The 25,113-nt window shown below is 39.1% G+C and overlaps 1 protein-coding gene across 3 annotated transcripts in view; it reads right to left on the reverse strand.

The window, feature by feature from the left end:
* Positions 1-23,843, reverse strand: part of pxk (PX domain containing serine/threonine kinase) — a 28,334-nt gene extending 4,491 nt beyond the window's left edge. For 2 of the 3 annotated variants that reach the window (XM_037752817.1, XM_037752904.1), the window contains exons 1-18: positions 23,447-23,842; positions 18,902-18,952; positions 18,623-18,670; positions 15,361-15,547; positions 14,161-14,238; positions 12,252-12,325; positions 10,455-10,529; positions 9,989-10,093; positions 8,871-8,972; positions 8,596-8,757; positions 8,199-8,316; positions 7,406-7,484; positions 6,180-6,228; positions 5,964-6,041; positions 4,007-4,093; positions 3,577-3,640; positions 2,733-2,792; positions 745-773 (exon numbers count right to left, since the gene is read on the reverse strand). In XM_037752817.1, coding sequence (XP_037608745.1) covers positions 757-773; positions 2,733-2,792; positions 3,577-3,640; positions 4,007-4,093; positions 5,964-6,041; positions 6,180-6,228; positions 7,406-7,484; positions 8,199-8,316; positions 8,596-8,757; positions 8,871-8,972; positions 9,989-10,093; positions 10,455-10,529; positions 12,252-12,325; positions 14,161-14,238; positions 15,361-15,547; positions 18,623-18,670; positions 18,902-18,952; positions 23,447-23,554 — 1,542 coding nt within the window. In that variant the 5' untranslated portion in view covers positions 23,555-23,842 and the 3' untranslated portion in view covers positions 745-756. Of the gene's footprint in view, positions 1-744; positions 774-2,732; positions 2,793-3,576; positions 3,641-4,006; positions 4,094-5,963; positions 6,042-6,179; positions 6,229-7,405; positions 7,485-8,198; positions 8,317-8,595; positions 8,758-8,870; positions 8,973-9,988; positions 10,094-10,454; positions 10,530-12,251; positions 12,326-14,160; positions 14,239-15,360; positions 15,548-18,622; positions 18,671-18,901; positions 18,953-23,446 lie in introns of all 3 variants that reach the window. The other variant, XM_037752739.1, reaches the window with a different exon arrangement.
* Positions 23,844-25,113: the final 1,270 nt, after the last annotated feature.

Here is a 25,113-nt window from a genome sequence, read left to right on the forward strand (position 1 = left end):
CTGTTGTTGCCTGTTGGGCTTGAGTTTGCTCAAGGTACCTGTGACGGTTTCTGGACAATATTTGTCATTGTTTAGTGTTCATTGATTTCCAATAATAAATATATACATATATTTGCAAAATGCAAGTTTATTTGGTCACTCCCATGTTGATAAGAGTATTAAATACTTGACAAATCTCTCTTTAAGGTACATTTTGAACAGATAAAAAAATGTATGATTAATTACGATTTACTATGGACAATCATGCAATTAATCACGATTAAATACTTTAATCTATTGACAGCCCTAATATGTATGTCATGTGTTTATGTAAAAAAATAAAATAAGTAACATCGACTGATTTATTGCTATCGGATGTTTAATCCGATAGCAATAAATCAGTCGATGTTATTTTGAGAATTTTGAGTTTTTCTGTTCTTATCACTGATGGCAAAACCTACTTACAGATGTTTCAACACCTGGATTTCAGCTTTCAGTTAACGGATAGATAGTTAGTTTAGTTTACAGAAAGCTCTTATCTTAACCTGTGCTTCTGTCTGCACTGGACCCACAGAGGCTCGTGGTCCCGCTCCATCCATTTTAAAATTGAATTTAAAGTCTATTTTTTCATTACCTGAGATCATAAGCATGAGGCAGATCTTTGTGACCATGAGCTTGCTGGGAAGCCAGGGTGTACGGCAGCTTTAAAAACCACCAGTGACCTTCATCATTATCATCAGCGACATTATAAATCTGTTACTTTACCCAAGAACACGGTCAGAATGGAGCATGCTCTATGGTGGAGACAGCACAGGAAAGAGAGAGAGGGAGATGACAGTTATCTGTTCAGTGGACCAATCAGCATTTACACGGTATAGCCAGGACAAAGAAGAGAAGAGAAGAGAGGAGAGGAGAGGAGAGGAGAGGAGAGGAGAGGAGAGGAGGAAATAAGAAGAGAAGACACTAATATCAGGGTAGGAAACTGATGCCACATTTGTGTCAACATGTTGTGAAAGTCAGGAGATATTCCATAGTTTTGTATTGTCAATAAATCCCATGAAAAAGACCAAAACCAACAAAGAATGAATCCTTCTTACACGTATAATGTCTGTGTATTCCTCTGTGTCATAGACAGTGGTGGAAGAAGTACTCAGATCTGTTACTTAAGTCAATGTAGAAATACCACAGTGTAGACGTATTTTGTTACAAGTAAAAGTTCTGCATTCAAAACTGTACTTAAGTAAAAGTAATTACATCAAGTACTCATTATGCAGAATAGCGAATTTCAGATGAATATATTATATAGTTGAATTATAATAATTGATGCATTAATGTGTACAACACTTAAATGTTACAGCCGTTAAAGGTAGAGCTCATTTTAATTACTGTATATACTGCTGGATAGATTAAATCGATGATAATACATCAGAATTTTTGTGTTGATTTATATTTTATCTATCAATAATCTAAATCTGCAAAGTCAGATAAATATTAAATATATAATAAGTACAATATTTTGCTCCAAAATGTAGTGGAGTAGACGTATGAAGTAGCATAATATGGAAATACTCATGTAAAGCACAAGTAACTCAAAATTGAACTTAAGCACTTGAGTAAATGTACTTAGTTACATTCCACCACTGATCAGAGAGCTCAAAAATACATCCGTGAGCAGCACATACACCTGCTGCTGGAAATATTAGAGCACCAAATGTGCTGCTGAAAATAGGCCCCCCAAAAAGCACTATTTCCTCCTCTTTGAGTAACATTTGGTAAAAACTACAGGGACCAGCTGCTTTAGTGTATTACTGAGCCTTATTTTAAATAAGAAACTAGATTGTGACTGTGATTTACATCTTCAGTAGAAACATATAAGCTTAGGGCTGAGAGCCACAGACAGATATATTGAAAGATGGATAAATACATTGTTTATTGGGGTCTTTTCATTGGATGTGTTGTCAATAAGAAAAAAAGGAATATCACTAGACTTATACTTTAAATTATAAAATCAAACATCAGTGTTTCCCATCCTGCGTCCAGCTAGGTAGAGACACAACTAAGTGAATAAGACACACTGGAACCAGTTAATCACATGATAAGAGAAGAGGTGAAGAGACAGACAGAGACAGACAGACAGACAGACAGACAGACAGACAGACAGACAGACAGACAGACAGACAGAGACAGGTAAAGTCAAGTCAAATGATTAGTCTTCATATTCAAACATGCAAATTTCAGATGAAAAGTTGAGGGCAGAAATTCAGGGTTATTGATAAAGATGATGTTATTGATCTGAGCAGCGTGCTGAGACCACACGCCACAGCAGGTTCTCACCGCAGCCTGTCCGATACTTTCCCAAACAGAGAGACAGACAGAGGGGAAGACAGACAGACAGACAGACAGACAGACAGACAGACAGACAGACAGACAGACAGACAGACAGACAGACAGACAGACAGACAGACAGACAGGGGAGATGACGAACAGTTAAACAGACAGATGGAAGGACAGAGAGACAAACAGACAGTTGAACAGACAGACAGACAGTTGAACAGACAGACGGGAGGACAGACAGACAGACAGACAGACAGACAGACAAACAGACAAACAGACAGTTGAATAGACAGACGGGAGGACAGACAGACAGACAGACAGACAGACAGACAGACAGACAGACAGACAGACGAGAAGACGAACAATTAAACAGACAGATGGGAGGACAGACAGACAGACAGACAGACAGACAGGCCTACCTGTGGTGGATGGGGGGGTGGGGGAGGAGGGGCATGTGGGAGGGGAACTGGCTCCAGAACCTGAAGACAAGACAGAAAAACAGACTAATTATTCACCATCAGTAACTTTCTGCATCATCACCCTAAAAAACGGTAAAAATATGATTTTGTGTTATTATCGTTATATAAATGTAATTTATGGTGTTGTTAGATTGCTGCTGGACCGCACCGTTAATACGTGACTCCTTTTGTGTGAGAGCAAACAGTTTTTTGACTGGAGTGAAAATGTTGTTTTTGAATGGCTAAACGCCAACAAATACTGACTGAAGCAAAATATCTCGTTAGATAAAAACATGTGGAAATTATTACATCCATCATTTTTCGATCAATTTTGACTTTTGGACTGAGATAATAACAGAGACGAGGACTGAGCGTGCATTGCTCGCTGTGTATTTGAGATAGAAGGTGGACTATTGCACGCAATGTTTCTGTAAGTTATTAATAAGCTTCGAAGCTTCGAACCATTCGGTAGAGCATTAACTAAGACTGTAGCTAAGTAGCATTCTACTTGGCTATCTAACCATATAACTGACCAACTAGGTGTCTAACTACTAACCTGCTAACAAACTAACTAGTTAACTAAAAAGTTAAGAGTTATTGTTAGAATTGATTTGCTATGTTGTAAATTCTGTCAGACAAACCAAATAAATAAATAAATATAACAAAACTAACTACTTAACTAATCGAAACAATACCTACCAGACTAACTTGCCAAGTAGTTAGCTTTAGCTAGTTTGTATGGACAAAAGACTTGCCAGCTCGCTAACTAACTAATTAACTGACGAGGGTAAAAGCAGAGACCTACCAGAGTTATTGTTGTTTCTGACAGAGACGTCTTCTTCATTTTCATAAGCCGACTGTCTGGACTTCTGCAAAGACAAAAATACAACATTACTTTAGACTTTACCATAACGTTACTATCGCTAACAGGCCTACACAAAATGTACTACTTCTTGTGTACTTGTAGAGTTTAAGTCTATCCCTCGCTATACACTAGCCTCTGTTCCACCAACCTAAAACAGACCTGTGCATTAAATGCATACATTTCAATTCAGTCTTTCTAAACAGTTGAAACATGTTCCTGTGGGAAGACAAAACGATAACAACATATCCCATGAGTCTTAGCCCACAGAGGTAGTTGAATGCTTTCAAGCAACCAGCCAAGATGTTTGTTCATGTTGATGTTCAGATGGGTTTTTTTTGTATTGTTGTTTGTGTGAGACCGTGTCGCCTACCTTCCTCGCCAGAATCTTCCTCCTCTTCCTCTCTTCCTCTGAGCCGTGGTGAGACTGAGCTCTGGTCAGCCTCCTGTGTTGGTGGAGCTTCAATCAAACATACATACACAACATTATCCTCCTTACAAACTTAGAAAACTTCACATTTACAAGCTGTAAGCTATAAGCTGCGTAATGCAACCTTTTCACAAAACCTGCAGTAAACAGTGCTGGCGTCACTGCTGAAGAGCAGAATCAACATGCTTTTCACCAGATGTGATGGCCCCCCAGAAAAGTCAGCATAGAAGAATTTAATATACAAAGAAAAAAACAGCAGAAAAGATTTTGAATTCAAGGCATTCATTAAGTAAGTACATCAAACTAACATTTTTTTTCCCCTTACGATTCATCAGAATATGAGAATGTATTCAATGAATGTGTTCAGTGCACGAGCAGAGTGCAGGAATCTTCTAAAAGATACCGAGCTCCTCTTCGACATATGTAATTATGTGGCGAATATTCCCAAATTTTTATTTTTATTTTATTAAAGTACCGCAAAACCACATGTTCATTTAACCTGAGTTTCTCAGAGTCTGGGGCCCCAGAGCAGTTCCCCACTCTGGCAAATTGGTAATCCAGCATTGGCTTTAAATCTGTCTGTTTTCTAGAAACAGAAAATCCTAATTTGGGGCAAATTGTGGAATGCTGAATTCAGTCTAACTGAACTCTGACACACAAAATCTCGAGGCTCTCCGACGTCCAGCCGGTTTGAAAGAGGAGGTGGGTCTGACCTCTCATTCAGGGAATATTGTTTGTTTATATACTTGTTTAATAACTGCATAGTTTTAGGGAGAGACAGCAGGTCAGCAGTAAATGTCACGTAGGAGTGGTGAACATCATCTGAAAGCTGGGAACCTGAAGATTAATTTGAGATGTTGTGTGTCAAGTTGTTCTAGTCATAAATCAGAACTAAACATGAATTAATTAATTAAAATGTATTTTTTAAATGTATAAGGGTTGAGAACATTATGATAGAGGTTTATGATTTCCATCCCCATGCTCTATTATGTCTCATAAGTTGTTGCAGCAATTTTTGGGTTGATACCATTTGTTACACAGATTTGGTGCTAAATTTATTAAATTGTTTTACCACTCGAGAATTTATCAAAATGATCAATAATCCCTCCAAAATACCACATTAAGACACCAAGACCTTGAGGAACACCATAGAAGAAACCATGCTGTGATTTGGTATCAAAAACTTTTGACATTGGGAGATTTTGGCAAGAATTGCATTTTTCAGTGATTGGATGGAGAGCACTTCTGTTCTAGAAACTGCTCAGAAACTCCCTTATTGTCAGTCTACCTAAGAAAGCCATCCATCCTCTGAATGCTCTAGGTCTCTAGTTTGTGGTTGTAAAGTTTCATGAGGTTGTGATCATCCTAGAGGTCACAACAGGGAATTAATACAGTGAGGTCAAATTAAAAAGAAATTAAAAAGACACCTAGCAATCAAGCATTAATTTCCCCAAATACAGAATCTCATTAATGAAGCTGTCGTTTTTAAGACATTAGAAGATGTGAAAGTAGCTGCTGAGAGTGAAAACCCATTCACTTTGTATTGCCAGAGAGAAAATTTGGGATTTCACTGTTTTCTGTTCCTGAGTCAGGTTACACGAGGAGCAAGTTAAAATAATTCCACATTGATGTCAGCTCAGAGTTTTTGTGTTTGCAACATGAAAAGGTTGTGGGAAATTATGCTGCAAGGTTTTTCCACAGTCTCTTATGTCGCAAGAGCCAGCAAAAATTCCTTTCTGCAGCAAGTACTGAGTTCCACCTTGTCTAGCAGGTCACTGATTTAAGGAGCCTTGAAGAGGAGACATGACCTCCCGAATGTCTCCAGTGGAGCTGCTCATCAGTATGAAACAGAAAAAATAAATAAATGATTTAAAGATGTAAAATGAGCGTAGTGACCCACCAGCCTCTGCTCCTCCTGCAGCCTCTTCTCCAGACTCTCCTTCGCCACCTTCAGTGCCTCTTTTAGCCTGCTGGGAACCTGGAGGAGTGGACGGAGATTCAGAGATCTGCTTCATCTTTGTTATCTTTGTTATTTTTATCAGAGTAAATATTCTGATGGAAACCTTGTGCACACATGGACAAACTCTCAGAAGTAATATCAAACTGAGTCTCTCACCTTGATCTGGAGTTTTTCTGAGTGTTGGAGCTGGACGTCACTGAACAGCCTGCAAAACACAAACTGTGACTCATCTGCAACTAAAATTCTGGTTCACGCTCATGTCCTATTTTAAATTCCAGTTTTCCAGGTTTGTATTAAAGGGAATCTTTTCTCATATACTGTACATAAACCCAGGAACTGTCTTTTCTTGTGTGGATGCATGAGACTGACATTTTTTCAACACTCAACCACTTACAGTATAGTGTAAATAATTTGGGCTGTCAATCGGTTTAAAATATTTCATCATGATTACTCGCATGATAGTCCATAGATAATCACAACTAATCAGAAATTAATTCATTTTTTATCTGTTCAAGATGTACCGTAAAGGGTGATTTTATCAAGTATTTAATACTCAAATATGCTGCTTTATGCAAATGTATGTATATATTTATTATTGGAAATCAATTAACAACACAAAACAATGACAAGTATTGTCCAGAAACCCTCACAGGTACTGCATTTAGCATAAAAAAATATGCTCAAATCATAACATGTCAAACTCAGGCCCAACAGGCAACAACAGCTGTCAGTGTGTCAGTGTGCTGACTTGACTATGTGGGCATGTCTGTAAAGGGGAGACTCGTGGGTACCCATAGAACCCATTTTCATTCACATATCTTGAGGTCAGATGTCAGGGGACCCCTTTGAAAATGGCCATGACAGTTTTTCCTCGCCAAAATTGAGCATAAGTTTGGAGCGTTATTTAACCTCCTTCACGACAATCTAGTGTAACATGGTTGATACCAATGAATTCCTTAGGTTTTCTAGTTTCATTTGATGCCATTGAATTCACTCTTGTTAAAGCGTTAAAGAAATTAGTGGCGTCATTATCGTGTTAACTTTGACAGCCCTATTAATAATATGTTCTGTCTCTTACTAAACATACAATCAATTGCTACTGGTCCCAGTCTGTAGTGTTCATTGCAACATGGGCAGATAACACAATTTCCGCAAATATGAAAAGTATAATTTGAGCTCTTGTGTGTATGGAAATCTTAAATGAAGAGAAAAGGGTGCATTTTCAGATTTAGCCGCCTTAATTTGTATGTGGTCTTCAAATCAAGCTGCTGGAGTACACAGGCAACATAACGAATAATGTGTCTGTAGACGGACTGTATGTGCATCACTGCTCAATGAAAACATGAAAACAACACGACAGAGGCTAAGACAGATGAACTCACGGTGTCTGGATGAGCTCCGACACTGTTGGCATCCCGCTCTTACAAGCTTCTGTGGATAAAATGGACTGCAGCACTGACACTGAACACACACACACAAAATAAATCAACAGAGCAAATTAGGAAAAATACAGACACTTTGGGACATTTAAGTAAACTTGATGTTTCAGGTCCAGAAAGTCTGGAGCATAGATTGTATATAAAGATAGACGACATGACAGCTCCCCAAAACTGAAGCCAAAACATCTGGATCGCCCCCTGGTGGCTGGCTACAGTATAGGTCATAAACCCCGCCTCCTTTATGTTAGTGGATGAGACATGGGTCAACCTAAATACATTTTTCCCAAAGATGGTTTCTGTCATTTTAGGTAGTTCTTATCACGCTGATGTATGAGCAAGTGTTAATTTTTCTGATAAGTTTGGTTTTAATGAGTTATTTGATGCTATAAAAAGGGGGTGAGACGTCATGATTGACAGCTGTGAGTCTCTCTCGCTGACAAGCTGCGGCCGTGCTCGGCTCATGCTTGGTTCAGGCGGGTGACCTCGATACCACGGCTCCACCGCCTGATCACTACTGCGCAGACTCTGGCTCCAAATGACGTCAAAATCTCAAGATGGCAGTTCCCGTATCCGTGATATTTTTGCTTCATTTTTGTACAGTGGGAGGAAATAGAGACGCGTTGTCCATCTATATATACAGTCTATGGTGTGGAGGTACAAAAAGATACCTGACAGCATCTGTATATGTTCATATTAATCTGTGTGTGTGTGTTCATTTTAGTATAAATATACTGACCCACTGTGGTGTAGGGGTCAGCGGGGTACTGATCGACAGGGACGCTGTCTGGCGGTCGGCCGTACGTCATCTCATACAGTAAATGTCCAAAGCAGAAGACGTCGATGCTCTCTGTGGTCTGCAGATACACAAACACATACACAGTATTTAGATAGACTAACTCAAGTATGGACCTTTTCATTGCCATTCTGTTGCTAGGGCAACAGCTTTGGTCCAAGTTTACTTCCTGTCAGCTACTGCATTAACAAAATACAAAAGGGCTTTATGTTGTCAGGTTTGAAAAGATCTATACGTATCATCAAATTTCAAGTATGTTCGGACATTTACAGCATCACTTGGCACATGTGGCAAAAATCCTCCCCGCCCCCCATATTATCCATTTTCAGTGTTTACATACGTTGATCTTCCTGAGTTGGGTGAAGGCGGGTCGCAGCACGGAGGGAACTCCCAGCATGCCGTTCTCTACATCCATCAGTCGACACACGCCATCATCCACAATTACGTTGGACGCGTGAAGGTGACCGAAAAATACGCCGCCATCATGGAGGAGCTTCAGGCCCTGAACACACACAGACACAGACTGCTGAAGTAACAAGTAACATTTTGTGGTGTGTGTGTTTTATTTCTTTGCATGTGTTTTCTGTGTGTGTGTGTGTGTGTGTATAAATATACCTCCAGGATCTGGCGGCCGTACAGTTTGATGTGCTGCAGTTCGAGACCCTGACTCTTCTTGGGGTTACAGTACTTCTTGAGGTAACTCTCTCTGGGCTTCACCTGGAGGAGAGAGAGTCGACAGTTCTCACTGGAGCTACCTTTTACCAAACAACAGTGGTGGAATGTAACAAAGTATATTTACTCAAGTACTGTACTTAAGTACAATTTTCGGGCACTTGTACTTTATTTGAGTACTTTTGTTTTATGGTACTTTAAACTTCTACTCCTCAACAATTATTTGGCACTAGCTACTAGTTACTTTGCAGATTCAGGATAAATCAGCTTATAAATCATAACATATTTTTTTCAGGCTTTTTTAAAGTTAACGCGATAGTAGCGCGTTAACGCAAATTTGTTTTAACGCCACTAATTTCTTTAACGCATTAACACAACTTGCGATCAGTTTTAGAGTGAAGATACTGGCATCACATGAAACTAAAAAAAATCAAAAAAATCTATTGGTTTAAGGCTAAATAACGCTCCACAAAATAGCCCAAATTTTTATGGATTAAGCAACCCATCAGAATATAAAGTGATTAAAATGAGCTCCACATTTACCAGCTGCATTAATCATAAAGTGATGAACAAATGAATGCACCAATAATTATAATCCAATAATATAATATGGATAATTCTGAAATATGACTTTCTGCATAATGAATACTTTTACTTTTTGGTACTATAAGTATATTTTAATGCAAATATTTCTGTACTTTTTTTTACTTAAATACAGTTTTGAATGGAAAGGACTTTTACTTGTAACAGAGTATTTCTACACTGTGGTATTGCTAATTTTACTTCTTCCACCACCTCCATGAAGAAGTACTGTACAGCAGTTCCAATGAGTTTTGTGGTTTATCCAGAGTTACAGAGACACAGTTTCTGAAAAGACGCATTATTTCAATTGTGGAAGAAGCACAAATTAAATATTATTGTATTAGATTAGAGGCAGAAATCTAAGATACAAATATCTCAAAATCTAGACAATGAGATGCTATTCAAACCATCCCAAAAGCACCTCAGTTGAAGCTCAGTGATGCCTTTCCTCCACTCACACTCACACTCACGCAGTGTACCTTACAGATGTGGTCTCTCAGAGAGCCTCTCTCACTGAACGGCCGGATGAGCAGAGCTGAAGACTCACTGGTGCTGGAGAACAACAGCGGACAGAGATATGGGGTCTGGAGAGGAGGACGAGGAGGAAGAGTCTGATTATTTACAGTCCATAATCAATTAGAATTAAATAAATCTCTGCTTTTCTATGTGTCTGTCCATTAATATTTATATTGAAATCAATATGGTATGATTTAAAGAGAGATTAAAAGGTATCTTAACGAGACCAAATCTCTCACATCTCTGTGATGTAGTCGTGTAAAGGTGAGTTGAAACAGTCCAAAGATTACCAAACTGCTGTAACTGCAGTTTGGCTCCTTTTTGTTGTTACTGCAAATCTTACACTCTGTTTTCACAGAAATTATACATTTCTATGACATAATAATGTTTCCTATGTTAAAACAGACGCTATACACAGTGTGCACGTACAGAGAGACTGGTTAACAGCTTCATGGCTGACTGCAGGTCTTTGTCGGACAGAAACTTATCAGGACCCAGGTCCACCTGCAACACACACACAGGTTATTAGTTATTTTTGGATTTGTTGTTTTGATCATTAGAATTTTCGTAATGACTTTTCACATCAGTTAATTACATTTGTTTGAATTTAAATGAACCTAAACTGAATCTATTCTGGACTGTGGGAAACCGCTCAGCATGGGAGACGTTACTAGAAACCACAGAATACTATCAGAGAGAAGTGAAAGAGGAAAATATTTCTTCTTTTCTGTCTTTCACTTTCTCTCCAAAGAGAAGTAAGAATTTATTGATTAAAACTTGTCCATGTGTTGTTATTCTCTGAACTCAGTCACCGTTTCATAGAACACCTTCCTGCTGAAAAGTGTCACAGATTTATATTTACAGAATGCTTAATTTTAATGCATTTGAAGAAACATTAACTTCATTTACATCATCGGTCTGCAGACTATGAAGGATTGAAACATGGAGAAATGAACACACTTCAGGCAGTGAGAAGCTGGGATTTTGAAATTCCTTAAAGATGCAGTCGGTCATTTTGAGCAAATATGATAAATGGTTATTTTTTATTAATTGTCACTATATACTGAGAGTAGTGCATGAGACAGATAATCAGTGGAAAAAAATCATATTCCTTTGCCTCCTCCTAGGGCTCCTAATGGCATTTGCAAGATTTCACAGTGCCTGAAGGAAAACAACCAATCAGAGCCGAGCTGTCTCTAATCAGCTGTCAATCACTGCTCGTGAAACTTGCGAACTCCGATCAAACTGTCAAACTAGGCGGCGCTGATCAAATATGAATCAAGAGTCTACTGTGTGCACTACTGTCAGGATACAGTGACAGTTTTATAAAGATATATTTTCATCATATTTGCTCACAGTTCCAGACTACAGCTTTAAAGAGGACATATCGTGCTCATTTACAGGTTCATACTTGAATTTTGGGGTTTCTACTAGAACATGTTTACATGCTTTAATGTTCAAAAAACACATTATTGTTCTCATACTGTCTGCCTGAATATACCTGTATTCACCCTCTGTCTGAAACGCTCCGTTTTAGCGTTTCTTTAATACCCCTTCCTGAAAAAGCCCAGTCTGCTCTGATTGGCTTGTGAGAAAAATATGGTGCACCTTTGCAAAGGTAGTTCTCAAGCTGTGGACGGTATATTCTAATGAGCCTGCATGTGACATAGGAAGGGGAGTCAAATCTGAATGGCTTGTTGAATCACAGCCCACAAATAAACTGACTGGATTTTCTTATTTCACAGTTTGTGGGTCGGTAGGCGCTCCAAATACCCGTATGTGTACAAGCACTGAAAAAGTGAGTTTTTTCATGATATGTCCCCTTTAAGAAATTAAGTGGCATATTCTGGTTCAAAATACAATGACGATCAATATAAACAAAACCTAATTAAATATGAAAAAAAAAATTCAGATATAATATTAATATAAATTTTGTGCATAAAAGCATACATTCAAAAATCTATAATAATTAACTCATGCATGTTTGGAATTCTATATTAAATTTGAGCTTAATTCAGGTGATCTAAACTCACTATTTAAAGACCCAAATAAAAATGTCTTATGTTGCAAACTTGTATTATATTAACATTTCTGGCTTATTATATGTGCTGAGAGAATTGCACTCCTCGGATATTTTCTTGACCGGTTGTTTTTATTTGATCACTGAAAATTGAAGTCGATATTTAGCAGAACAGTGTAACAAGTACTGATTTCTATTGTACTCACCCAGCTCAGCAGATACCTCTCTTTGGGCTGCTCTTTGTTTTTGATTAAAAAGTATTTCTTCCTGATCCTCCACCCTGAAAAACAAAACAACATGTCACTTAATTTTTAACTCAGCCAATAAGAATTAAACATCATAATTACAATTATTTAAATGTACTGTATTATTTTGAAGCAACATTATGTACGTTTTTGAAAGAAGAGGAACACATTGCTCCTCAATAAAACGCACTGTTGCTATATTCAACACGCTCAGAGATTTTGCGGATACAGCCTTACTTGGTCTGGTATGACCAGTAGATTATGGTAGCTAACTTTATGTCTCTTGTCCACTTGTGCTGCTGTTACAATAGCATTGCAGCTAAATGCTAAACGGTAACTAGTTTAAACTGTATTTTAGCATTGTCTCATAATTTTAATTTAGTTATTTGCATATAGAGCGGGGAAGTGAGATCCAATCACAAGTGGTCACTCAAGACGCATGTGGAGACGTATTCTAATGGCAGGTGTGAACAGACGCACTTAAAGCTGTCCACTTGTGATCAGATCACTCAGGATGCATGTTAATGCCAGGTCTGAACAGGGCCACATGGCACAGATAAACATTCATTCTCACATTCACACCTATGGGCAATTTAGAGTCCCCTTTTAATCATTTGACTGGAAACCAATTCTCAGGTTGAGATAACACTGTGTTAGTGACTGAAACAGTCATCAGTCTTTAAAAGAACTCCTCTCCTGTAGAGAGAACAGCCTAATTTCTTGTGAATGTGTGAACGGACTTCAAACTGTTTGATATGAGACAATCACAAATGTTGGCTTAATATTCATAATGACTGTAACGAGTAGAACTGAAACAATTGGGCCATTAATTGATTAGTCCATCAAAAGAAAAATAATCAGCAACTACTTTGATAATTAATCATTCCGTGGTTCATGCTTCTACAATGTGAGGATTTGTTGCTTTTCTTCTTCTATCATAGTAAACTGAATATATTTGGGTTTTGAACAGTTGGGGAAAAAAAGTTTGATGACATCACCTTAGTGAGTAATCTAGTAATCGAGCAAATAATTGGCAGATTAATCAATGGGGCTGACCCGAATACTTCGAAGCTCTGACTGTTGCCATAGTAACTGATTTCCAAAACAGTATTTGAATGCTTCGTTTTTTGTTTATGCATACACCGATCAGCCATAACATTAGGACAGCATGGGCACCCTGACCGGTCTGCGGCTACGCAGCCCCATACGCAACATACTGCGATGCACTGTGTGTTCTGACACCTTTCTATCGGAACCAGCATTAACTTTTTCAGCAATTTGAAGTACGGTAGCTCTTCTATTGGATCGGACAACAAGCGCCAGCCTTTGCTCCCCACGTGCATCAATGAGCCTCGGGTCTGACCATGTCGCCGGTTCACCAGTTCTCCTTCCTTGGACCACTTTTGGTAGGTCCTGAGCACTGCAGACTGGGAACATCCCACAAGAGCTGCAGTTTTGGAGATGCTCTGACCCAGTCGTCTAATATACTAATGTTTAATTCCAAAAATAGCCATGAAATAATCCCACAGCATTATAACATTATTCATTTTCAACATTAATTTGTATTAGTTATTCTCAGACGGATATCGCTGTTTGTCGTGTGTAGAGGTGTGTGTGTACAGTAGTGCGGCAGCGGCGCCGTCCCGAAGCTTTGAATAGATTCAAATAATTCTCACGGAAGCTTTGAAGCTCAACATTTTTTTAATTCTGGACAGCCCTATTAATCGATAATAAAAATAATTGTTTGTTGCAGCCTTATTAATGAGCATATGAAAACAACGAAGTAAACATTAGCATGTTATGCTAGTGGTTAGCATTAGCACTGCATACAGTTTTCATGTTAAAAAGTTAGCAAAGTTCAGAGTCTTACCGTTGTCTTTGAGGGGCTCCAGGACCTCCCACTTCAGGTCTGATCTGAAGAACATGGAGACCTGCTGCAGGGCGATCTCTGACAGACAGACAGACAAACAGGCAGAGAGACGACACTTAAATTAGCTTAAAAAGCTATACATAGACTATAGTCTCTATATAGTTTTGACTATACATGTTCATAAACTTACAGCTTTCATGGTCCAAATGTGATGTCTGCCACACTGTCTCTTTTGAAACTACCAATAGCGGATACCAAAGTCCGAAATTTTCAAATTCAACACATATTAAAATATTGTTTTTATTCATAATTGCCTCCTTCCAATTGTTTTCACCAGCGTTGGTTTGTTTGTTTGTCTGTCTGTCCTTCTGTTTGCAGGATTACTCCAAAGGTTTGCGATGGATTTGAATGAAATGTTTTGGAGGGGTGGAGTATGGCGCAATGAACAATCCATTCGATTTTGGTGGCGATCTGGATCATGATCCGGATTCAGAAATTTTTCTAATAATTCCGGTCAGCCTGAGCATTAAGACCACAGGGTATAACACGTGCAGTGTGACTGATGACGCGTGTCCCCGCCTCCTTCCTTCTTCGAGCAGAGAGATACGTGTATGGATGTGTGTGCAGGAGCTGCTGGCCGTCCGCGGTGAGAAAGAAAAAAACGGTACATGACGGGATGACAGACAGCGTAGTGTAACGTTATACAGACATAACGAGGCTGCTGAATGAGAGAGGCATCCGTCGATATGTTACACGGAAACACACCGTGTTAATAATAAGCCGACCACCTTACGGTACCGCCAGCTGTGAGCTGTGATCTGTTTTTAACGTCAGGCACCTTGGCTGAGGTTTGCGCTCTCCGAGTGCAATTCTAGTTTAATTATGGGTCTACAACACTGAATCCAAGAAACAATATTTCCAATGTGGTCCCTTTTAAACACTTTTGGTGCTTGCATCTGTAACAGTGTTAGTTAGTTAGTTAGTTATTTTAGAAATGTATCATATCTTTGCATGTAAAATCTGAATCTGCAAAGCAAATAGTAATAATGAATATATTCAGGTAAAAAGGTAGTTGGGTAAAAAGTACAATATTACATTGGTAGTAAAGTAGTATAAAGTGGCATAAAAGTACTTAATAATTGTACTTAAGTTCAGTACTTGATGTTACTTTCCACTTCTAGATAAGACGAGGGAACACACCTGTGTAGTTGGCAGAGTAGTTGTTAGGGTCCAGGAACTTCTTGACTGTCAGGGAGCTGGAAAGCAGGGGGTGCTGGGTAATTGAGTCCAGAAAGGCCTGCAGTCCTCTCTGCCTCTCTGCTATGAACTCCCTGTCCATGTTTCCAAGTAGCTTCTTGGGAGGAAGAGGGAGACTGATGCCACAAACCTGGAGACAGAGAGAGAGACAGAGGGAGATTTCATGTACAGTTTGTTTTCTCATCACCATTAAATGTATTTTCCTTTATCCACTGTCGTCCTTCTCTGTCTGTTTCAGCAATGTATTTACAAAGAGATAAACAGACAGACTAACAGCAGGTTTCCGACAGTTCTGCTGCATGTTGTCTGAAGATCAGGGGCTGGCGGGAGGTCGGGGTCAGTGGGGGACCCCACAAGGAAATGAGCGGCCGAAACCTCAGCAGAAAAACTGCTAACTTCCTGTTATCCAGGAATGATTTGACTTGAGCATAGGGCAAGTCACGACCAGGGCTGTGTCCGAAATCACACACTACTCACTATATAGTGGACTACAGTACATACTGTAGTGAGTTTGCCATTTTGTAGTGCTGTCTGAATGTATAGTGAGAATTATTATACCCTATATAGTGGACTCAAAGTATCCCACAATGCATCGTGAAAAGAAGTGGACAACAATGCATTTTGCTAAGAGACAACTCAACAAAATAACTTACATATGTATTGATCACACACAAAAATACATGTCAGTGTTTATTATGGATGCTCTACATTGATCTGGCACATTTTAATTGTGCGACAGCAATGACATAATTAACGGCGACGAGAAAATGACCTGAGTACTTAGTGTCTGAAAGTTTTTTTTCATTTTGCAGATGAGCTCTCTATATAGTCCTTTATATAGAACTCCCTGGATAGTGAGTAGGGAGTAGTGAAGGAGTGAATGATTTCGGACACAACCCAGTACAATCTGATATCAACCCCCAGGTCAGATCCGCTCCAGTCCGGTACAATGCAGTTCCATTGATTATAGATTTGCAAAAGATCAATATGACACTGTGTGTCACTGGGAAGATCTTAACCTGAATTGATTTTAATGACACGTTTTAATTAAATTCCAAAAAACATTGAAGCTGAATATGTTAAAGGACCTTTTTGGCATATGGCCCTTTAAACTAAAGCACACTGCAAAAATGCTCTATCAAATAGAAGTGAAAACATTTTAGATATGAGCTTTCCTTTGCTTGCAACAAGCAAATCTGGCTACCAGCGCAGTGAGTGATTTTCATTTTGATAAGATATCTTAAAACAAGTCAGGATGTCTCGCCACCACAGGTCTTAAACAGAAAATGACTTCAATGATATTAATGCTATTCTTGTTTCTAGATAACAAAACTTCAAAACAGGCAATACCTGTTAAAGCAATCAATCAGCAACACAATCTTCAAGTTGGGAGACGTGTGTGTGTGTTAACCATTGACAAACCATGACAACGGACTGCAGTGCTGACTAAAACAAAGATTTCATGAGAATCAGAAACAATGTCATTGTAGGTTTGCACATACAAGGACTTTGTCTTGGTGTTCTGGTGCATAATGAGAAAACACGGTGAAAAAGTCAAAAGACACAATATAAAATATAAAAATTTACAATGGAAAATATGAAAGCATTAGGGCTGTCAAAGTTACGAGATAATAACGTGTTAATGCAAATTTGTTTAACACCACTTGTTTCTTAAACACATGATCACATGATGATCGCAACTTGTGATTTTTAGGTTGTAGCGGGCTCAGTTTTAAAGCTAGAGTGAAGATACTGGCATCATATGAAACTAGAAAAACCTAAGGAATCCATTGGTATCAAGGTCATATTAGCTTGTGGCGAAAGAGGTTAAATAACGCTCCAAACTTACGCTAAATTTTGGCAAGGAAAAACTGTCATGGCCATTTCCACAGGGATCCCTTGACCTCTGACCTCAAGATATGTGAATGAAAATGGGTTCTATGGGTACCCACGAGTCTCCCCTTTACAGACATGCCCACTTTATGATAATCACATGCAGTTTGGGGCAAGTCAAAGTCAAGTCAGCACACTGACACACTGACAGCTGTTGTTGCCTGTTGGGTTTGAGTTTGCCTTGTTATGATTTTAGCATATTTTTATGCTAAATGCAGTACCTGTGAGGGTTTCTGGACAATATTTGTCATTGTTTTGCGTTGTTTATTGATTTCCAATAATAAATATATACATATATTTGCATAAAGCAGCATATTTGCCCACTCCCATGTTGATAAGAGTATTAAATACTTGACAAATCAATTTTGAACAGATAAAAAATGTGCAATTAATTTGCTATTAATTGCGTAGAAAAAATATATGAAATACGTACAAATACAGTATATCTGTTTTTAAAGTTGAAGAGCTGTACAGTTTTGTGCAAAATTCTGACTAGGGTTGTGCAAAAGTTCAAAGTATAAAGTACGAGATGTGAGTTCATTCATTGAATGCATAACGTCAGATGTGGACACATACGTTAATGGACGTGTAGTGTCGGGGGGGGTGGGGTGGTGGGTATCTGTATTTCAATCCCTAGAGCCACACTGCGAGCATGGCGAAAAATTCATCACAACGTGAGCTACTGTAAAGCTCGTCAGTAGGAACGGTGCAGAGAGAGCACGCAGCAGCTTTATGAACAGATTCTAGTTGAGAGGTTCGGGCTGGTGCAGTGCTTTGAGAGTCACAAATTGAAGTACAACCTTAAAATCTATTCCAAAACCAACAGCTAATCAGCAAAAACTGCCCTCTCACAGCAGCAGCAGCCGAGGCTTGTGGGAAATCGATGACGCAACAGCAAAGCCTTGAGCATGTCGTAATGAGCCGCCACTGAGCGGTCCCAAACAGGAAGGAGATTGGCTAAGACAAAGCTGGTGTGTGTGGTGATGGGTGTTTGAGTGTGTAAATGTGGACTCTCAGACTTTTGAAGTTACCAGGCTGCTGTTTGTTATGTTGTAGCCAATTATCTGCTGCCCATTTTCCAATGCAGATCTGCATAAGTTTGTAATTGTGGTATTCACAATGCTCTGACCACTCTGACTTGACTAACTGATCTTTTTAAAAATGTCCGACCCCACGGACACTGGTCTCTTGTGCCATCTATATCTCTCTTCTGTATCAAACATTGAAAGGCGGCCGTGGAAAGTTAGTTTCTGTAAGATCAGTATGCTTTAAAACACTCAGCTGATGTGTGACTGAAAGATGTGAAACTCACCATCAGGCTGCTGTTTAGAACATCAAAGTCACTGTAGCGCCGAATCACCTGCAACACAAACACACATGCACACACACACTGATCAGTTACTGACAAAACAGCAGTGATTGATCAATTCATCCCCTTATTGATCTAATGATCTGGCCCGCACATTTTCATCTGTCAGGATTTCTGCCAAACAAACTGATTGATTGGCATTTCACAATCGTCATGTTCTTTCCCCAGTGAATTCTAACTGGACGCCTACCGGGCACCCGAGGTTGTGATTGGTGCATTTACCTGCCAGCTATTCTCTGAAGACACGCCCCTCTGGACTCTGACGATGTACTCCTGAGAGACAAAAGAGAACACAGACATCAAAACACTTTAGTTGTTGCTTTCTGTTTGTTTCTGATTCTGATTCTGAATGAAGGTCAGAATTACATGCAAATAAATTAACAGTTTTATAACAGAAAAAAATATGAATTCATAATATCACACAAAATAACACAATTGCATGCAAAGCCACAATTTCAAGGGGAAAAGTTATAATGCTGCAAAACTAAGTTTATGATTTTATACCAAAACAAAATCATGGTATGAAAATAATGTAAATTTGTGAGAAAAAAGTCATATTATTAGATAAAGTTGTAAGTTTAGAAGATGAAGTGGTAATATTAGGAATACTAAGATAAAGTTTTTTTATGAGAAATAAAATCATAAAGTTTCAAATATAAAGTCATAGCCAGAGGAAAGGCCACGTTGAATCTTAAACAGGTTCACATTTCTGGAGTGTTCACCTTCGGTTTCATTTCCTAATAAGTGCTTTAGATAACACTGCTCAGCGGAGGATCTGTCTGATCATGCCACCGTGTTCACAGATCTCTGCAGTGAAGCTGCTGAGTAAAACGGTTTCACAACCGACTATAATGGGGGACAAAATTACAAAAACAAGAACCATGGTGTAAACATGGAGTTTCCCTTTATCCTAATCCTCTCAGTCCTCTTACAGTCTAATTCCGGCTGGCAGACTTTAGTTTCTGGTGTAATCTCACATTCATTCATTCATTTGTGTGAGCTGAGCAGCTTCACAATCAGCCAAGATGTAAACAGCTGAATTCCTGACATCACTTCCTGTCTAGCTGCTGTAACTCAATACAATCTCTCAATGAGGATTAGACAACAATTTAAAAAATACTACCATGAAGTTATCCAGTGCAGCAGTATTATACTCCAACACCACCCTTGTCTTCTGATGTCATCTTCCCAACTTTTTAGCTGTAATCTTTACTGTCAAAAAGAGTCTTCTTCACTGTTCAGTCCGTTCTGTCTTTTTAAAGTGTTTTTATGTTGCTTTGTGTTTCTTTTATATCTCTGAATGGCCTTGTGGTTGAAAGGCGTGCTATAAATAAACTTGCTTCTGTCCGTTGTCATAGCTCTCCACTCGACTGGAGTCTGTCAAGCTGGTGACCTTTAATCTTGAGCTGATCGGTTTCAGCATCAGTACCGATCTTATCAAGCGGCAGTAGGAAGAATATTTGTGGCATCATTGGGCAAAAATTCCATAATAACCTTTCAGCATATTGTAATTCAAGTGTTCTGAGAGAAAACTAGACTTGTACACCTCCTCATGACTCTGTTTTCAGGCTTTAAAAAAATCTAGCCTGTGACAGGAGACTTTGGCCAATCACAGGTCATTTCAGAGAGAGAGCGTTTCTATTGGCTGTTCATTCAACAAAGGCAGCTGTCAATCACTTGAAAACTCCAATTGAACGGTCAAACTAGGCAGCGCTGATCAAATATGAATCAATACTCTGTTACTGTAATGCCTATTTCTCTCCTCAAATGTTTTTAGAAACATCAGTTCAGTATCAGTTCTCAGTTTTCAGTGCCACACTAATCTCTGTCCTCATGTTACTTAACATGTAAATGATTCCAATGAGTTCCACACAGTGAGCTATAAGAGTACTGCTGTCAGCAGATACTACGAGTTGAAGTACTAGAATTATTTGCCATCCATATCTAGACAAATAGAGTGTAACTCACAACATAATGTTGATAAAGGTTATTATCCTGTACTAGATTTTTATTAATTTGTGTTATTACAAATGTCAGTGTGATATTTAATTCAGTTTTTATTCCTTGGAATAGAACATGTAAATTCCATGTAAGTAATATTTTTGCCACTGACTGTATCAACATTGCATTATGTTTAGAGCTGTCAATCGATTCAAATATTGAATCCTGATTAATCGCATGATTGTCCACAGTTAATTGTGATTAATCGCAAAGTAATCACACATTTTTTTTTCTGTTCAAAATGTACCTTAAAGGGAGATTTGTCAAGTAATTTACACTCTTATCAACATGGGAGTGACTTGACTTTTTCACTGTGTTTTCTCGTTATGCACCAGAACTTCAAGACAAAGTCCTTGTATGTGCAAACCTATAATGACATTGTTTCTGATTCTGATGAAATCTTCGTTTTAGTCAGCACTGCAGTCTGTTGTCATGGTTTCTCAATGGTTAACACACACACACTGATTGCTGATTGATTGCTTTAACAGGTATTGCCTGTTTTAAAGTTGCGTAATCTAGAAACAAGAATAGCATTAATCTTTAGTTTTAGCTTTAGTTTAAAGGGCCATATGCCAAAAAGGTCCTTTAACATATTCCATTTCCCATTTTCATTCACATATCTTGAGGTCAGAGGTCATGGGACCCCTTTGAAAATGGCCATGACAGTTTGTCATTGCCAAAATTTAGCAAAACATTTTTTTAACGTTTTTTAACCCTCTTCCCGACAAGCCATGACATGGTAGTACCAATGGATTCCTTTGTTTTTTTCTAGTTTCATATGATGCCAGTATCTTCACTCTCACTTTAAAACTGAGTCCGCTACAACCTAAAAATCAACAAGTTGTGTTAATGCGTTAAAGAAATTGGTGACGTTAAAATTAATTTGCGTTGACGTGTTATTGTTGTTATTATTATTATTATTATGTTTATATATGTTTTTATCATTGTAAATGACTAGAAACACATGAAGAGGTGACACCACCCTCCATTAGACTTTCTTTCCTCCTAGTCAACTTGTAGTTGATGACAAGCAGGAAATGACTAGTCCTTGACTAGATGCACAGTGTTATAGGATGTAGGGGCCGGTCCTCACAGTATTGCAGTCATTTTGGAGCCGCTTATGTTGAGAAACTCTGAAAAGACATCTGGCATATCTTCTTTCCGAATGGACTTATAGAAGTAAACAAAAGAAAAAACAGTAACTCTGTACAAATACTGTTTGTTTTCTTTGTTAGATATGTGAAATACATGAAATGTCATGTCTCTCTTTCTTTGGTTACTGTGGAAATTCTGACTAAACATGTAATTGTATAATTTAATTATTAATATTGTTAGTCTGTCTGTATGTTTATATGTATATATGTTTATATGTAAAATTCAATAAAAAATAATGTAAAAAAACAAATCTGTACAAATACTACCAATGTGGGGAAATGCAATGGGGTTCATAGAAATATGCATAATCTAATAATTATATCCATCAGTATTAGTCTCTGCTATGAGGATATAGGTTTATCTGTTTCACAATAGTAGCAACAATAACAACAACAATGGTCGGATGCCTGACATTAGCATGCTAAGCTAACTGGCTAGCTCAGCTGATCCCACAGTCGGACTGTCAACAACAAACCCACCATAGATACGTCCATTATCGGACGGACGACACATGATGTCTTGCTTTATTATACCTATAAACATGACCACTGGTCATTGACAGTCACATTGTTTAAACGTCGTTTCTTGAACAGCACACACGGGTTCAAAGTGCACATTTCACTGCAGAGTAACGCAGAATAGAGGCTCAACCCAACATCGTTGAGTTTTAATGTCTGGGTTAGATGGCACGCCAGACTCCGTTAGGAAAACCGACTATTTAACGTTTCCGTGGATTTAATCAAAGGCGTATTATTTGTAACAATATTTTTTTATACGTATTCATGTAGATCCACTCTCTCTCTTTCATTCGGCATAGATAGAATACAAGAAAGCAGCACATTCTTGGATGAAATCTCAACATTTCTACTACTTATACAATGTTTAGTAGAAAGCTGTCAATAATAAAAACTACGCATTACATTACAAGTATTTGGTGCAGGGGATGTAACGTTATGCCGAAGTGTACAACAGACCATTACGGATTAAACATGACTACATTTTTTGTTTTAGATGGCGTATTCTGGTGTCAGTATTAAAATGAATCATAAACACGCATAACTTTTAAATGGAATCCGCTTTTAATGATGATTAGCGCACTTAGATGAGCGGTTCTCGGGGCTTTTTACACGCATAGTTTGGTGCTTTCTGGTCCTCCAGTCAGTCATTGTCAATGCTCCAGCGCAAATCCCTTTATATCAGCAGTTTGCTGTGTGTAGAAGAGCTATGAGGAAATTGCTTAATCAGTGACAGCAGCACTACTACAGAGGCAGGGTCAGCTGCCTGTCCGATAATGGAGTCACGGTGCAACTCTGATGCTTAAAATGAGACTGTCAGCTGACTCATGGGGGTGATAGTAATGTAGTAATGTTTTCACAACTATACTGACTTTAGTAGTAAGAGGTGGTTTGTTGTAAGTGTCATAATTCACAGGAAAGTAGACGAAATACAGCTTCTACGTCTGTGTCCGATAATGGAACTGGTGACGCAGCATTGACTCAAACGCCCCCTTAAAAAACGTTGTGTTTGAAAAAGCACCAGCAGCGAATAACTAACGATTTTAACCGTTAAACCCAGCGGTTGTTAACGGTTACGTGACGTATATTCACTCACCGTGTGTGACTGCAGGTTCTGGCTGGCTTCGATCAGCGCCGTCAGCGGCACGGTGTCGTCCAGCAGCAGCCTGCCGGGGGTCGGCTTCGGCTTCTCCATGAAAGACATCCCCGGAGCGGAGGATTTAACGGTGAACGAACGTCTGATCTGAGCGGCCCGTCTGTCTGTCACTGACTGACTGACTGAGCAACCGCCAGGAAGACACTGACGAGGCGGAGCCAGCAGCGGATCCCCGCTGAGCTGAACTGAACTGAGGAGGAAACTAACCAGCTAGCTGCTATCTGTTAGCTCAGCTTCACCGTAACCAGGATGCGCTGCTCCGATCTGACGTCACGCTGCGTCACTGCCCCCTGCTGGTCCGGAGGAGGAACTATGAAGTCAGATGAGTCAAAATACATGATGAAATAAACTAATTACTACAAATAACGAAACCAACATATATATATATATATATCATAACAATTTTTTTGTACATAAATTGAGGAAATTAAGGTAATAAACATAACACACATTATAAAATATGTACAACTAACAAAAAAAAAAAAAATATATATATATATATATATATATATATATATATATATATATATAAACTGGGATTTTTTTTCCCGGAAACTTGTGTTTGGTCGATTATTTCTCTGTTGTCACAATGCTAATTGGCATTGTATTGTACATCGTTGGAAAGCCTGTTTATTTACCTTCGCAATGATGTCCAACTTGTAAGGATCATGCATTTATGGGATGAGCAGCACAGCTGATTATGTGGGTAGCGCCCAAGAAAAATTTGCCAAAATGCTCTGCCAATGGTAAACAGTGTATTCTCCTGTTGGTATTGACTCTTGTTTTGAGTTGTTTGGTGGATTGGATGATTGAACTCTCTCAGTAACAAGGAACAAACAAGACATATTAGCTATTTTACACTTTATTCATTTAATACACCATCAGGAGCCTCAGTAGCGGTGGAAGATCCATACGCAGCCACAACAGCCTGGCACCTCCTCCTCATGCTGGTCACCAACCTGGTCACACGTTGCTGTGGGATGTCGTTCCATTCCTCAACCAGGATTCATTGCAGGTCAGCCAGCGTGGTTGTGTTGGTCACTCTAACACGTACAGCACGCCCAAGCTGATCCCACAAGTGTTGAATTGGGTTGAGGTCTGGACCAGGCCGTTCCATTCTCTCTACTCCCACATTGTGGAGGTAGTCTGCGATAACCCTGGCTCTGTTGGGGGCGAGCGTTGTCATCTTGGAGGATGAAGTTAGGTCTCAGATTGTGGAGATAAGGGATCTCCACTGGCTGCAGAATCTCATCCCGATATCTCCCTGCATTGAGATGGCCTTCAATGATGACAAGCCTTGTTTTGCCAGTGAGGGAGATGCTGCCCCACACCATGACACTGCCCCCACCAAAAGCTGTTATTCCATCAGTGCAACAATCAGCATAGCGTTCTCCACGTCGTCTCCATACTTTGACCCTGCCATCCAACTTTGGCAGACAGAACCTGGACTCATCACTGAACATGACATTCCCCCACATGTTCAGGTTCCATTGTCTGTGTTGTCGACACCAGCGCAAACGGGCCTGACGGTGAAGGGCAGTCATTGCAGGCTTCCTGGTAGCCTTATGAGAATACACTGTTTACCATTGGCAGAGCATTTTGGAAAC

The sequence above is a fragment of the Sebastes umbrosus genome, chromosome 1 (genome assembly GCF_015220745.1).
Source record: "Sebastes umbrosus isolate fSebUmb1 chromosome 1, fSebUmb1.pri, whole genome shotgun sequence".
NCBI lineage: Eukaryota > Metazoa > Chordata > Actinopteri > Perciformes > Sebastidae > Sebastes > Sebastes umbrosus.